Genomic DNA, 16772 nt, shown 5'->3' on the forward strand with positions numbered 1-16772 from the left:
TCATACTGCGTAACACAAAAGGCTCATCATTTGATTTGTTATAAAGAATAATTCTCATCTTGAGATGAGAAAAAGGTATGCTCAAGTGCAAAAACAATAGTATGAAGACAATGTTCTACTGGTGAGTGTGTATAAAGGTGGCGATGTCGGTAATAAGCCTATATACCCAGAAATAAGAATTTGCTTATAATGCAATTTTCACAGTCCTTATTGACACAAGACATGCACCCAAGGGAAGCAATTTATAATAAACTTTATTAGATAGTTATCAACATGATCTACCTCACTGGATACTGGAAGAGAAAAGGTCACCTGCAGGAGAAAGGACTTTAAAAATGCAGCAGTTCAGTATGCCCATGCTCGGCAACATGAACGCCAAAGAAAAACTAAACATTAAACACCCCTTCCATCCCACTCCAAAAAAAAAATAAATTAAAAAAAAATAAAGAGATTGAGGAGCGAAAAAAGAACCAGCACAGAAGAGAAGCACATTGCCCGTTATCTGAATCAAGATTAATTTCTAATAGTCTTGGTCTGCCATATTGTGAAATAGTTATACTTCAGTTCCCATTGATCAAGTCTTGCCTGGTTACAGCATGAGGGGGTAAAGAAAAAAAAAAAAAAAAAAAAAATAGCAGAAGTATCACGTTGTGATGGTTAATTCATGAGCCCAGCAAAGCCCTGTTACCAAACCCATAACCCACATCAGTCTCAGTCTTTAAAAGACCCCGAAATCATGGTTTTCGAAACAAACCGGACTGTGATTTTGACATAACAGGCCTTGCTCGATTTAGGAAATGCTACAAGGTTCTTCACAGTGATGTAATCCTTCAATTAGTACAAAGTATATATATATTTTTAAAAGCACTCGTAAAATCCATGGCTCTCTGAAAACATCTGCAGGACTATGGTACCTGACACACATATGAACGGTCTCAGACAACCAGGCACTTCAGATATTGCAGTGAGGAGCTTAAAGAGAGTGAAGGAAGTGTGAGGTTGCAGACTTCTTCCAGCCCAAGTGATAAAAGTGTGCGTAACCCGTTCAAATAAAAATTATTTTAAAAGGGCGGAGCTTCGACAGGCCAGCCTGTAGGACAACAACAAAACCCATCTATTTCATGCTATTTTTAAAACACCAAACCAAGAGCATGATGGGTAAGGGCCTTGCTTTTCACACCTAGCTGAAAGAAACTTAAAATAGAGTGCCGAATGTGCGAATGTGAAAGAGACTGGAAAGTGTGTATGTATGCATGGCAAACAGCAAACGTGCCCGTCCACACACTGCAGGTATCTGGGCGGGCACCTTGCGAGGGTTTATTATGAACTTCTGGGAAGCACGTGTGTGTCAATGGAACTAAGGCAGGGGAACCAAAATGTCCATGTAAACACTTCGGAACGTTCTGAGCCTCTTGAAAAGGAAAAATATAAAATAAAAAGAAGCAGGACGTTGCACCACAAAAAAAGATCAGAGAACCCTCTCCTAAAATTAAATCACAATCCATTAATCTGTAATGATGAAGAGCCCAGAGTGAGGGGACGCCTATGCAGGTGGGAGCAGGTAGGTCCATCATTGGTAGAGTAGATAGCTCTTAAGAGAGGCTGGTAAAGGCAGTCCATGAATCGCACCCAGTCGCTCCCGGCCTAGGGTCATTCGGACTGAACGTCTGCACAGGTCCATGAGTGGGAGAGGCTCAGCTGGCAAAAGCAAAAAAAAAAAGAAAGTCAATTAATAAATACATAAATCTGGTTCGAGATAACACACAATATGATAAAGCACTTTGTCCTTGCATCATTATGTCCTCATTGGGTAAATTAATTAAAGGCAGTGGAAACAGAAAATGATCATGACCTCCCTTTAACACCTTCCAAATGATTTATTCATGGAACACAAATTGCAAACAGTGTTTTGCGGAAGGGGTGAATGCATTAAGCTGAATGCATAATTAAACATGGACACACACTCAACAAAATATTTCTAGACGGGGGTCCACCTGAACGAGAGCCTGGCCAGGGAACGTTTTCAGAAGATCCAACTTCTGTACAACGCGATTAAACTTGATATCTGTTAAACTCGCTCCGGCCTAAGCAACAATATTCTGAATCCTGACACGTGAACAGCTAGGTGTCCAGGAAACCCAAGACATGACCAGTCCCTCTGAACGAGAGCCTGGCCAGGTATCTGATAAGAAGGGACTGGGTGGTGCTTAGTTGCCAAGAGTGATGCTTGGCTCAAGAGCCCCATACACAAAAGGTGATCCAGGAAGATCAGATACGACCACGCATGCAAACACATGGAGAAAACATGGCATAGATAAGCACATGGAAAATCCTTTTAAACAGGGTTTTGAATAGGTCATGGCATGCGAATATCAGGAATGGAAGAAAGACTGGCTGAAAGGGAGAATTTCCATAAACGCATGATGGAAGTCCCACAAATCATAAAGTGGTTGAGCGCACGGATTTACGGATTAGCTTCCTGGAGACGGAGATAAATGGTGACGTCATGGTTATCCGTATCAGGAGCACAGACCTGGCTTACATAATTAACGTAGATGAAAACAGAAACCGGGACTGACGCACAGCCCCAAAACACCCTTTTCACGCCAGGCTCTGTTAGGGGGAAGAGGTTTCCATACTAGGACCTGCTGTAGAACTCTTGGCTTTGTATGCTCCTGAGAAGGAAATTCATTAACACTTCCATCTATCTTCTAAATAATAATAGAAATAACCATATACAGTACAGGCCAAAAGTTTGGAGACACCTTCTCAGTCAATACGTTTTCTTTATTTTCATGACCATTTACATTGGTAGATTCTCACTGAAGGCATCAAAACTCCACGTGTCCATTCATAGTTATGTACTTAACAAAAATGGAGACCTGGTCTCCACAGTCACCGGACCTGAACCCAATCGAGATGGTTTGGGGTGAGCTGGACCGCAGAGTGAAGGCAAAGGGGCCAACAAGTGCTAAACACCTCTGGGAACTCCTTCAAGACTGTTGGAAAAGCATTTCAGGTGACGACCTCTTGAAGCTCATCGAGAGAATGCCAAGAGTGTGCAAAGCAGTAATCAGAGCAAAGGGTGGATATTTTGAAGAAACTAGAATATAAAACATGTTTTCATTGATTTCAACTTTTTTTTGTTAAGTACATAACTCCACGTGTTAATAGTTTTGATGCCTTCAGTGAGAATAACATAATAACATAAATGGTCATGAAAATAAAGAAAGCACATCGAATGAGGTGGTGTGTCCAAACTTTGCCTGTACTGTACATTATAATATTATACCTGCATTCCGGTCAATGATGCCTGACTGAGGGCCCAAGATATGCAACGTTTAAAGCTACCTTTCAAAGGGGGAAATTTTTTTTTAGAAAATAAATAAATAAAATTGGCAACTAACACCACAACTGATCAATTCATAAATGTAATGTCAAATCTTCAATTATAAATAAACCCTACAGAGATGCCAAATGGTTCCAGTTCACCGCTAGCATATGACTAAGCATAGACGCTTAAATGGAGGTGTGTGTCGATGGGGCATAAAAGGGGTGGATTTAGGCTAGCAAGGGTGGTAAAGTCAGCTTCAGTAGGTAGAAGTGCTGTAGAACTGAGGTACTTACGATCAAGTCCATTGATGTAGCGCATTCTTATTTCACAGTGTCCCCAAACAGCACTCACTACAGGATACAGTTTTCTGCCCTTCAGTCCCCGAAAAGCAACTCCTAGATACTGTCCATCCACAATAAAACTCAGCGTCCCCTCGTCCATGTCCAAAACCACAAGAAAGGAGTCAGGGACTAGAAAAGTTTCATCTGGCTCCAAAAAGGCAGGATAGGTCTTACTGGGCTGGTTCTTTCCATCATGGTAAAGTTTGTTCCTGCCCAGGTCCCAGCCCCAGGACTCATGGTTGTTTCCTACAAGTGCTGTGTATCCTACAGAATGCAACGGTGCATCTCCGGTTGCTACGCCAACCACGGCATGAGTCCCACGTTGTCGCATGGCCCAGCTGATCTCCCAGACGTGAAGGCCGCGGGTGTAGCCCACTCTCCCCCGGATTGCATCCGTGCTCTGGGCGACAGGGTGCCTGTGGAAGATCAGCTTGTTGTCCTCCTTGACGAAGATGTTGAGTGACCGGTCGTCGTTGTTCCAGGAATGTTGGACCTGGACCTCGGCGGTGGCTGGAGGCATGTCCAGCAGCAGGTCCAGCCGTGCAGGCTTGGTGTAGTCCAGGGCCTGGAGCTTCAAAGGCCGCAGCGCTGGATCCCTCATGTCCACAGCCTTTATACCACCCGGAACTTTCTGCCCCATGCTCTGGGTGGGTCAGTCTGCACCCGGCACGCAGTCCTCTCGATAGAGCCGGAAATAAGTGTGAGGAGAATTTGTCGTGGATTTTTTTCCTAAAAAGGGGTGGGGGTGGGAGGGTGAGAGAGTCTACAAACACCGCCCTTCCACACAAGAGCCTGGACGGACTGATCCCGTGCATGCAGCAGCCAAGGAAGCAAATCGAAGGAGGTGCGAGATCCGCCCACCTGGGGAGATGAGAAGAGAATTAAAGGATATGAGTAGCTGTTGAAATCATAGCGACAACGGTCAACGTGTACAAATAAGAGTACAGTGCAGACAGAGCAGCCAAACCACATGACTGACAGCAGGCTGATGCAACTCTGAGTGTGACTGACTTAAATATATTACTCCTGGTAATGTGTCATTTTAATGATGTAACGAGCACGGACTGACTCTAGGACCAAAATGTGGCACATATTAATATGTTAAAATGTACACAATTATTTTTTTTTTTTTCCATTAAGACAGCAGAATAATAAATTGTACACAATCAACCACAATAAGACCAAATTAGCTATTGACTAAAGCATGGTACAGAGAGGTCAACTAGCTTAAATACATTGGAAACAAGAGTCAGGCATAGTGATAAGCTCTGAAATCTGGCCAATACCAGACTTGTCAAGAAAGACTTTTTATACCTTTAAAAAATGCTTTCCTTTTGGAAAATAGCACTGGGGGTATCGAGGTGTTTCAAGCTAAATTACAGGTCCCTAATCAGGTACATGACATTCTAATGGTGAAAGTGAAGTGACTGTCATTGTCCTCTGTTCTGCAGTGTTTCACAATGAAATTTGTCCTCTGCATTTAACCAATCACCTTGGTGAGCATGGTGACCACAGTCATGAATGGCGCCCAGGGACCAGGGTGTTGGGACTGTACTTTGCTTATTAGCACCCTGGTAGTTCAGGTTTTGAACAGACAACCTTCCGATTACGGGTTCGCCTCCTACAGGTAACCGTTGACTTCTGTCATTGTAATGTAACCTTGGTTTGCAAAGTATTGAGGTGAACGTTTGCTAGGGACGATCATTTCGATTCATTTTCCCGACAACCGCTGTTTGTTGATCGGACATTAACAGTTAACTGATCCAGCCCACCAGATAAGCCGGAGAGACAGCGTCTCCAAGTGAGTCCCCAAACTCGCACGTTGACAAATGTTAAATTAGAATTGAATGAAAATAGAACTGAGGAGATAAAACAAACAAATGTTCACATATTTAAACATTTGCGAACATCAGCACACAAAACATATCAAGAACAGAATCTGGATTCACACATCAAATTTTCACACGCCTGCAGTGTTTGACAGACAAAAAAACAAATTTAAATAAAAAGAATAAAAACAGGCCTGCACTAAATATTTTTTACTTAAATAAATTACAATTACTAAATGAAAAGCGAGGTTCTCAGCTGTGTCTTCTAGTCATACGAACATGTGTTAGTAGCCGAATTAACATGCCAGTTCATCTATGTAGTGGCAAGTTATTGTTATATAGCTTTGCGTTGTAAGTGCAGTCCAGCAGTCAGTCGTAAGGGCCGCAAACTTTGTGCAATTGAGTTTTGTGTTTAATTTTTTTCACTCTCCTGAAAACAGGCTTCAATTTTTTTCATGCAGTCTTGGTGGGATATCGTGATTAGGCTCAATATAGCTCAGCAGCTCTCGAGAACATTCACCATAGACGACGCTGACGGGCATAATGTCCTGAACCTACGCTGAGCAGATTCTCCGAGTAACCTCTTCAGATCGACGTGCACCGCATCTTCTCCCTGATAACACCGAGGGCAATGTTTGTTGTCCTTCATTGCACAATGCTTGTGGATGTTTGCTTCACAAGCGATATTGCATCGCACTTGTACTACTGGTGTATTTTAATAGCGCCTAGCATATTTACTTCGTCTGCCTTTCTGTCTAAATGGTCCCACACGGTACTTCTTTTCGCTCGCTTCATTTTGCTTGCCCGGCAAAACATGTCTGAAGGCACATGATAACACTCCATGAGTTAAGAAATAGCGTAAGTGTAGCATATTTCTGCCACAAAACTTTATACTACTACTAATACTACTAAAAAATATATAACATTTTAAACTGATAGTAATAAGTCAAAATTATTTTCTGCACCATTACACAAATAAATTCTTTAAATTCTTTTTTTGTCCAACCGTATATAAAATGTTACACCCACTTGCTTCAAATGATACAGCAAAACCAGGATCAGTTTCATCAACTCAATCGGCGACACTCAACATTTCACCGCCCAATGACAAAGTGTGCCCGCTCTGCTGGCCGCGCAGCTGGGACACGCCGTGCCACACAAACAGGTTAAGCATAATGAGTTGCTGGACCAGGCAGACTGTAATTGAATTGTAGACAAGAGTTCATTGAGGAGCATCTTGGCCCTTTCTCTGATACAAGAAAACAACCATTTAAAATGGGTCATGCCTCTCCAGCGATGGGCCGGGCAGTGGGTGTCAGATCTGTGGACATAAACAAAAGGCTGTCTCAATGGCTGTCCAGCTTTTGAGCAGCAGCAAACATGTTCATTTGCACACCCTGCGCAGAAGGCTTAACCCCAAAGCATCTTGCCCGGCGGGCGCAAGCAGCAAACAAGAAAGGCGTTCGTCGGAATTTCCAAACTGTTGAGCAGCAGAGACAAAAGAAAAGGGTTGCGTTACAAGATCTCGCCCAAGTTATCCCCATTCGGTCGGGCCAGTTGCAGGGTAGTTTTATTGGGCGCGACTATGTTTATGTACGCCGGTATAATGCAGCTGGTGGGCCCGGCACCGGGGCTGATTGAAATTCGCAGTGTGCCGTGTGGATTTGGACCGCTCAGGGAACACTGCTGCCTTTTGTCTGGAACGGTCAGGTCCGAGTTTAATACTCGCGCTAATTCGCTCAGGTCTGGACTTTGGCCCCCTCTGGTCGGATCTGTAAAATACAACCTGGCATCTCCCCGCTTTACGGGTCCCAGCTTGGCAATAAATTCGCCTCGTGGTTCAGTCGTGACCATGCGAGGCTGGTTTACGAGGAGACAGCCATCCACAGGTAAAGAAGGCTAAAAACTTTTAACAAAGCATAAATTAGAGATTGTCCAAATAAAACGACAGCTTAAAAATGTATATCATGCGGGTTAACCGAGAGCTGAAACATCTGCCAGGCACATGTTGGGACCGAGCTGGCCAGAACAAAGAATGCAAAATGATGGCAAACGCCAAACAAAACTGCACTCCCATCAGACAATCAAAGGTTTCCAAAAACACATTTGGTGCGATGCTACAAGCTGCTCAAACGTGTAGAAAAGTATACCTTTAAAATTAAAACAATTGCAAGTTCTTTTCTTTTGGGAAGTTCACTTCAAAAACATTCCAAAATCACTCATGTTTCAGGATTACGCTGCCAAAATGGTCACATCAATAGAACGCCAATAACCTGGCTTAACCCAAACATACCACAATACAAATCCCTGGGCTGGGAGCGAACTGTGATGTGTTTGCGTTATAGTTTTTATAGGGTGCGGCGTCAGAATGAACTCCAGCTAACCTCGGGACGAGCTGATTGGGTCCCACAGTCAACACACAATCACCATGATGGAAAGAGAGCTGAGCAGAGCAGGCTGCTCGCTCACCTATCCAGCCAGCTCGTCAGGTGGGGCTCCAGGCCCAGGAGGGCGATGCCCTATCCCAGTCAAGAGCGATACGGTGCAATCAAATAAAGCTGAATATGAAAAATAAAAACGATTTATGATAATTACGTACTTACACTTTATTCCAGCTGACCAGACACATTATATGACATACAGTACAGGCCAAAAAGTTTGGACACACCTTCTCATGTGTTTTCTTTATTTTCATGACCATTTACCGTTCCAGGTTCTCACTGAAGGCATCAAAACTATGAATGAACACATGTGGAGTTATGTACTTAACAAAAAAAGGTGAAATAACTGAAAACATGTTTTATATTCTAGTTTCTTCAAAATAGCCGCCCTTTTCTCTGATTTCTGCTTTGCACACTCTTGGCATTCTCTCGATGAGCTTCAAGAGGTCGTCACCTGAAATGCTTTTCCAACAGTCTTGAAGGAGTTCCCAGAGGTGTTTAGCACTTGTTGGCCCCTTTACCTTCACTCTGCGGTCCAGCTCACCCCAAACCATCTCGACTGGGTTCAGGTCCGGTGACTGTGGAGGCCAGGTCTCCACTTTTTGTTAAGTACATAACTCCACATGTGTTCATTTATAGTTTTGATGCCTTCAGACAGAATCTACAAATGTAAATGGTCATGAAAATAAAGAAAACACATTGAATGAGAAGGTGTGTCCAAACGTTTGGCCTGTACTGTATGTGGGAAATGGAGGGTGAACAATGTGCACTGTGGGGTTGCAATGAGAACAGAAAAAATCTGGAAAACCAAAAAGAAAGTGAAAGTTCAGCACTAGGGTTAAAAAAGGAATATATGGCAATATATTATTTTGCAATACTTTCAAAAACACAAAACTGATTGCTGGCTTAATAAGAACATTTATAGCAGAAAGCCAAAACATACTTTTTGCTTTTCTAAAATTTAAACTAGAGCTGCGCGGTATAAACGGTATGCGATATACATTTGGTTCTGATTATACCGGCCTACTGCAGAAATATTCACTCCTCGCAAAAATGACAGTCATGTCACCTGCGCAAAACCACACCTACTTGCAGCACGAGGCATTGTTTTGGGTGAGCGCACGGCAGGGTTTCCATTGATCTTTAAAAAGTCCTAAATTAGAGTTTCCAAAAAAAAAAAAAAAAGGTCTTAAATATCATTACATTTACAGCATTTATCAGACGCCCTTATTCCGAGTGACTTACAGGTAGTTCCAGGGACAGTCACCCAGAGACACTCAGGGTTACGTCTCTTGCTCAGGGACACAATGGTAGTAAGTGGGGTCTTCTGGTTCATAGGCGAGTGAGTTACCCACTAGGCTACTACCACAGTCATTAAAAACTTACTAGTACTAAATCTAGTGTTTAAAAGGTTTTTAAAATACTGTAGACCCAATAAATAAAATAACACAAACCTTCAATCAGTCAGTAATCAGTCACACTTCCGGCTTTACCTAGTACATTGTGCATCGGTGCCCAATCCGTACCACTGCAGGCGCGGAATCGATTCGGTACTGACAGCACGCATGTTTTTTTTAATAAATAAACACACACAAAAAAATAATCTTGACGGGACTGCTTGATAAAATATGAACAAGCATAAGTGTTATTTATATTTTCTGACTATTTGAATAGAGAAACCGCTTTAAATCGCTCACTTTGTGTCACACAGCGACGCATCTTCTGATTGAGGAGGCGCTGCAACCTGCATACTGCATTAAAAAAAAAAACAAAAAAAACGATATATTCAAAATCCCCCCCATGCTCCATGCAAAACACTCGGTTTACTGGGAACTCAGAGATGCCAAATACGGTGCTCAAATACAACGGTGAATCAAAAGAACCCTCGGAGGAAGTTGCATTTGCTCCTTTTTAAAAACCACAACAAGACGAGGGGCTCGGCGGCGAGACAGACTTCCTGACAACGCACACACGCGCAGGCCACTGAATCACCCAGTCGCTCTTTGAAGCCTCCTTTCAAAATGACCTCGCAGGACTGACTCATCACGAAGACATGAAGACAGATGAAACTGGGGGTGACGCAGCTGGCAAACCACCCCGAGCCCCAGGAGCTACGCACGCAGCTGGCAGAGACCTGCAGCACGCAACTCTTGTGTGGTTCGAAAATTAAACTTCCTGTCAGACGTTTGGAAACAGGAAGACTTCCACATCTGCTCAAAGTGCAACTAGTCACAACAAAAAAAAGGCAACTAATGAACTGCGTGCATGTCCTACACAAAACCTGTACTGTAGTACGTTAGGGGTGCGATGGTACAGGTAGGGCCTGTAGGGCCGGTCAAAGCCCATTGAGACATACTGTATGTGACTTTGGGCTGTATAAGAAATTCATGTTGTTGTATCCATACCTAGCTTTTTTTGGCCATGATTTTGGTACGTAAAGACAACAACGTATAGGTGCACGATTCGATTGGATTACGATTATCAATGCATCCCATACATTTTGTACATGGTCACCTTGCATTTACTGGTAGTACACGCGCCATGCTGTGGGCGGAGTTAGTAGTCTCCCCCAGTTCTGATGCTGAGAGCGTGATTGAAACCCCGGGCCTCCTTTCTCTGCTTCACCAGTTTCCTCCACTACACACAGATCCAAACCTGTTACAACCTGAAGTCACAAAACTCCAGAAAAACGGCATGTTCAGACGTCCATGGTGCCAGGGGAGCACGGACTGAACACAGACCGTTTTTCTGCTCAATCGAGAAAAATGTAAAGCCACCTTGAGACCAAATGGTAGATAAGGTTGTGTTGTAGATATCTGGACATTCAGGTTAATAAGATCAGCTTTTCCTCCATCCCCGCTTTGTGAGTGTTTCAAAGTGCCGCGAGAAGATAAGTCACGGTACGCAGCCATCAAAGTTCAACAAATTCCAACTTTGGCAGCCTTGTTCTCGCACCGCGGTCAAGGCTCAGCGTGGAACTCCTACCCAGAGCGGATCAGGCCGCCAGTCACTACCGGCACTACTTTTAAACGAGAACGAATCATATAAAATCGTTCAACTGGGCATAGTAACGTTGACATACTTGAAGTCGATAAAGGGCGAATAAGACTGAAATCTCAGCATCTGCGTGAGCGTCTTGAAGACTTGTCTCCACATCACTTCCAGCTCAGCTCCAGTTGCAACAGTTCGAGAGGGGCGAGTGAGTGGAGACACAACAGTGATTGGATGTTAACTCGAGGGGAGGGGCTAATGTTACGTTGACGTCCACTGTTCTGGGACCACAGAAAAAGCACCAACAGGCGATGGATTAACTCATGCGGAGGGCCAATCCCTGGACATTTCTGGACCTATTTCAAAATGAATGGCAAAACAGGAAACCCGCAGTGCATAAGGTTGTATTGAATCATGCAGAGCAGACCAAACGATTTGGTAACTTCAAGTAGCCTTGCACCCCTATAGGACATCACAGCAAATCGTATAAAACCCCTGCACACCCACACCAACAGCATGGGTGGTAGTAGCCTAGAGGGTAACACACCCGCCTATGAACCAGAAGGCCCAGGTTCAAATCCCACTTACTACCATCGTGTCCCTGAACATGACAGTTAACCCTGAGTGTCTCCAGGGGGACTGTCCCTGTAACTACCGATTGTAAGTCGCTCTGGATAAGGCAGTCTGATAAATGCTGTCAATGTAAAAATGAGCACTGGTTTAACCAGTTGGCCTGAAGTAAAAAGCCAAATTACACTGCCTAAACTTGACAGTAGTAGAAGCATGGACCTTGCTTTGTCGTTAAAAAGATCTTTTAGAAATTTAAACAAAAAACACACACCACAAGCCACACAGTCCTGTTACTACATTTACGGCATTCACCCGGCGTCCTTGTCCACAGCGCCTTACAATCAGTAGTTAGAGGGACAGGAGACACTCAGCACATTTTTTTTTTAAGACTGTTCTGACCACACACTCTAGATACACATGGATTTTGCCTCAGGAGCATGCAGGCTTATCACGAGAGATATAGAACAAGGTCTTGAATTGTCTGATTCGTTTCGCCTGCATCATAACAAATGCATTAAAATGCAAACAGGCCCCATTTTAAACCGTGTCTGTAGGACGGGAGCGGCGGAGTTGCCGGATACTGCTGACTCATTACAAAACTCAATGAAAAATACATTTTAATAATCCTACAGGAATGAACACACCTACATGCTTGGGTCCCAACCTTGTCTGTAAAAGAGCATGGCCTCTGATGGTCTTTTCAGAGCAGCATAACTGGTTAACAGAAACCAAGCAGCCCTCCTTCAGCCTTCAGATGGAAAACCACAGAGAGAGAGAGAGAGAGAGTTCCTTTAATAATTTCAAATGTGGCTTTTTTCCTGAGCAGGGACACGGACACATTTAAAGGAGTCATGAAGTCAGGGTGCTACTTTAACCGCAGGGCCTAAGGCTAAAACCTTGCCTGGCTAGTACAATATAATATATTATAATATGGGATTGCGCCGTATTTGAAGAGAATGCTGCAGGAGGTGATTGGTATTTCTGCGTGTGTTATTCCAGATTTACAGAAAGCTCCGCCCACACACTAACCAGCTGAGGAACAGCTTCTCCCCTCAGGGTGGAACCCTGCTGAACCCTACTGCACCCATCAATGCTGTGTCCTCCATTCTTACTGTACATTTCAGGTCCGGCACAGACTGGTTTTTGACTGCTTTCTACGTGTATGGAATTGTGCACCAAAATTCATAATACCCATGTGCAGCAGTGCGACACACCTGAAAAGAGCTGGGAAATGAACGGGCAAACTAAGGGGAACCAGCCCATTTTTCTTTTTATGCGCTCAGTTCTGCAAATCCAGAGATCCTGTGACATTACTTAACATACCCATGTGGTAACTTTCATTTGGAACCACGAAAAAGTGGCCATTGGTGTACTGGTGCAAACAATAACAGATCATGAAGAAGAAATTAGACCTCCATTGTCCACCTAGAAGATGGCAGGCCTGAGCAAAACACGATACATTTGAGCACATTGATAAATGCACCAAACTCTGTTTCTCAACCTGGATAAACTCAAAAAGGAAGACAAGCGCAGGTTCAAACTACTGCATATGGCACTTAGATTTTTTGCAACCATACGAATACCAGCACAGGGGTTCAAGTGAAGTTTAATTATACCAGAAATGCTAAATTATGTGCCTGATGGGTTCCCAAATTAGATGTTGCATAACTTGGCAAGCAAGCAATTGGGGGGGGCACTGAAAAGCATGAGCGTTCAAAAAGCTCAACCCACGTCGGCTATTTCCATCCAAAAGGCAATCAACGGCTAATTAGGCTTGGTTTGAAATTCAGTCATGCGCCGTTTTCAGACCACAGGAGGTTCCAAAGGCCTGAGGTCGTCCTGCTCTGCAGCGCAGGTCACCGGGCCGCCGAGTTCAAAGTGCTAAACGAAGCAACGTGACCGCAACAGGCGGGCGTAAGTGGGAAGGCGCACCGCCTGGTGCCTGACTCAGCAGCTACCAGCCATCAGAGGACTTAATAAGTGGTGGTCATTAATAAGTGGGCTCATCTCACGTGCATCTCACATTGTGAAGTGATTGTCACATGTGATACACAGCAGCACAGCACACGATGCACACAGTGAAATTTGTCCCCTGCATTTAACCCATCACCCTGGAGCAGTTGGCAGCCATGACAGGCGCCCGGGGAGCAGTGTGTGGGGACGGTGCTTTTGCTCAGTGGCACCTCAGTGGCACCTTGGCGGATCGGGATTCGAACCAGCAACCTTCTGATTACGGGGCCGCTTCCTTAACCGCTAGGCCACCACCGGGCAGACGTGACACCATTCAACACCATGAATTTAAGGTCCTCAAAAAAAGCCCACGTGGGGTGGTGACAATCCTTACGTAACAATGTGCAATAAAAGAGAAAGGAAAACATGTCCAAACACAACACTTTGTTCCCTCTCTGACGTGCAACAGCTTAATTCCAATAAGCCGGCGTGAATCATTGCGCTCCTCCTGTCTGTAGGAGATGTTCCTCGGCCGTCTAGACAGCAGCGGGACTCCCACTTCCTCGTTTCCCCTGGTACTCTGTCATTTCCCAGAAGCCTGAAGGAAACTAGCGCCACAAATGCCACCTTCCACATGACACGTGAGCGATTGCACTTCGCAGCTGGGGACAGCCCCACTAATTTTGCATAGTATGACAAAAAATTAAGATAAACTTAATGTGAAAAATCATATGACGAGAAAGACCATTCCGAAGAATTTAGAAAGTGGTCGGGCATCATGTCCAGCGTCACTCGTTCAATGGACTTACATCAGGTTAAAATTGCGTTTGGGGGCAGTGGTGGCCTAGCGGTTATGGAAGCGGCCCCGTAATCCCGATCCACCAAGGAGCCACTGAGCAAAGCACCGTCCCCACACACTATTCCCCGGGCACCGGTCACGGCTGCCCACTGCTCACCAAGGGTGATGGTTAAATACGGAGGACACGTTTCGTTGTGTCACCGTGTGCTGTGCTGCAGTGTTTCACCATGACAATCACTTCGCTATATAAAATGTTACAAAATGTAATTAAACAAAGACGGGTTATCTGGTCTGAACATCTTCAGTGATTCTTCTCCATCGTATGGTTGCATTGGAAGTCAGATAATACAGCAGAGAGATCTATTTTGCATAATATTAAAACAGATGCAAGCGATATGATCATAGACTTGGGGGGGGGGGCTAGGTGGGTCTAGGTTCCCTGCTCCTAGACTAGATTTTTACTATTTTTATTATTTCACGATCAGCGCAACAAAGCGAACCTCTGTGAAACCTTTCAGCTTCTTCTGCTGAACCAGCCTGGATCAAGCGGTCCCGGCAAATCCCCCTTTCCTCGGGGGTCTCGGTGCACACGAGCCTTGTACGAATTACCCTGAGCGAGTAAAATAGGTAAGATTTATATTTTAAAAAAAAGGCGGTCCAAGGCGCGGGTCTCTGTTCACAAGAGGTCGTCCCGGGATTAAAGCCCTCCGACCCGAGACACGAAACTCGGGGGGGACGGAGGACGCTTCAGTTCACCCCGAAAAGCGGGAACGCGCCGACATTTCGCACGGATAACCGGGGTTATTTACTCTCGGACGAGGCCCGAAAACCGCGGCACGGAGAGGAAAGGACGCGGAGCGTTTTAAACCCCGACGGCGGCGACTCCCGGCCGAAACCGGAGAGGCTGCGTTCAGGTTACACGACCGGCCTGCCGCGTTTCCCAGCGTTTTACTTCGTTTTCGCGACTTGGAACGGGCGTCCGGCACGACGAGCCCCCGGCGGACCGCATTCGGCGCCGAGCGGGAGGGCGACCGGGGAAAACGGGTCCCTTTTTAACACAGGAAGTGGCGGCTCTTTTATTATTTACATTCGGGCGCGGCGGCCGAGAACGCGACGGATCGACGACCCGGTCGGCGTTAAACCGGTCCGACTAGAAGAAGAACAAGATAAAAATAAAAAAAATAATAATAAAAACCACAACATACGCGTCCTCCGGGGAGAAAAGGCGAGACACAACACGCAGAATCGGACCGAGAAAGCCCGGGCGACACAACAAAAGGCGCAGACATTACAAACTTACCTGCGCTCAGGAGAAATAAAAAAAAAAAAACCAGGAGAGCCCGCGACACGACGCGAATGACCTTTTATTTCGTCTTTTTTTTTTCTTTTTCTTTAAACTCGTAGTCCCGGGCTAATCCATGGCTGTCGTTCCGTCCTCGCTCCTCTCGCCCTTTTTTAAGGATGGACTTGCATTGACTGAAATGATGGCTGCGGCGGTCACGTGGTAAATAGTTCCCAGCTGCCGCGATCCTCCCCTCCGCCCGACGCATCTCCGCCAAGATCATTATTATAATAATAATAATAATAAACATGGAATCCAACGTAGTTTTATTTGACGCATTGCCCGGAGCAATTTAGGGTTAAGTGTCTTGCTCAGGGACACAATGGTAGTAAGTGGGATTTGAACCTGGGTCTGCTGGTTCATAGGCGAGTGTGTTACCCACAAGGCTACTACCACCCTATACGCCTGTAAAATGGAATGATGGGTGTTTTTTGTTTAATGCAGTACCAAGTACATCCTTAAAATTATACATTGACACACAGACATTACTCTTACAAGACTCACTGAGTCCTGTATTAGGTATCATTTCATAAAGACCATGCCCAACATAGACATGCTGAGCACAGCCCTCAAACACAAAGACACATATAAAGAAAACCGATGTGAATAACCACAACGCCACCAACAAGAAATGTAACACGCTGGGAGCATCAGGAGATTTACATTTACATTTGCAGCATTTATCAGATGCCCTTATCCAGAGCGATTTACAATCAGTAGTTACAGGGACAGTCCCCCTGGAGCAATTTAGGGTTATGTGTCTTGCTCAGGGACACAATGGTAGTAAGTGGGATTTGAACCTGGGTCTTGTGGTTCATAGGCGAGTGTATTACCCACTAGGCTACTAGTAGCCACCACCCTACCATTCACTGCGGCCTTAAAGCGTGAACATGAGATGAAAGAACTCAAGTATTTATCATGCTGATATAGGCAGGTCTGGTTATTTTATTGTAGATGTTTAAGATTTACATAAGGATGCATAATATCCTCCTACAACAGACAAAATAATGTGTTTTTTCATTCTGTCTGAGTCTAGAACTCAACTTTCACAGTTGAGCTGGGCTGTTGATCAGGTGCTGTGTCTAACCATGGCAGACGTTAGGAAAGCTCTTCGCAGAGTTATCTCACGAAAGGCTGCTAGACCAGACAACATCCCTGGAAGGTGCTCATAGAAT

General features: G+C 44.8%; 1 protein-coding gene across 5 annotated transcripts; it reads right to left on the minus strand.

Moving 5' to 3' along the window:
- Positions 1–234: 234 nt before the first annotated feature.
- Positions 235–15744, minus strand: spsb1 (splA/ryanodine receptor domain and SOCS box containing 1). Of its 5 annotated transcripts, none has more exons than XM_028994887.1 (3): positions 15556–15744; positions 3628–4536; positions 235–1698 (listed from the first exon to the last, which is right to left on the minus strand). In XM_028994887.1, exons 2-3 carry the CDS (start codon positions 4313–4315, stop codon positions 1571–1573), a joined length of 816 nt encoding a protein of 271 aa, XP_028850720.1. In that variant the 5' UTR covers positions 4316–4536; positions 15556–15744; the 3' UTR covers positions 235–1570. The 5 variants fall into 5 exon arrangements, with proteins under 5 accessions (XP_028850720.1, XP_028850725.1, XP_028850723.1 ...); XM_028994892.1 differs by lacking the exon at positions 15556–15744 and adding an exon at positions 15461–15484; XM_028994890.1 differs by lacking the exon at positions 15556–15744 and adding an exon at positions 12155–12190.
- Positions 15745–16772: the final 1028 nt, after the last annotated feature.

Source organism: Denticeps clupeoides, chromosome 10 (assembly GCF_900700375.1).
Source record: "Denticeps clupeoides chromosome 10, fDenClu1.1, whole genome shotgun sequence".
NCBI lineage: Eukaryota > Metazoa > Chordata > Actinopteri > Clupeiformes > Denticipitidae > Denticeps > Denticeps clupeoides.

Excerpts from the sequence above, each read along its gene's own strand:
- spsb1 (XM_028994887.1), bottom strand. The coding sequence starts at position 4,315 with ATGGGGCAGAAAGTTCCGGGTGGTATAAAGGCTGTGGACATGAGGGAT. Across the intron at positions 1,699-3,627 it reads CTACATCAATGGACTTGATC|CTGAGCCTCTCCCACTCATG; the intron begins GTAAGTACCTCA and ends TGCTTTTGCCAG.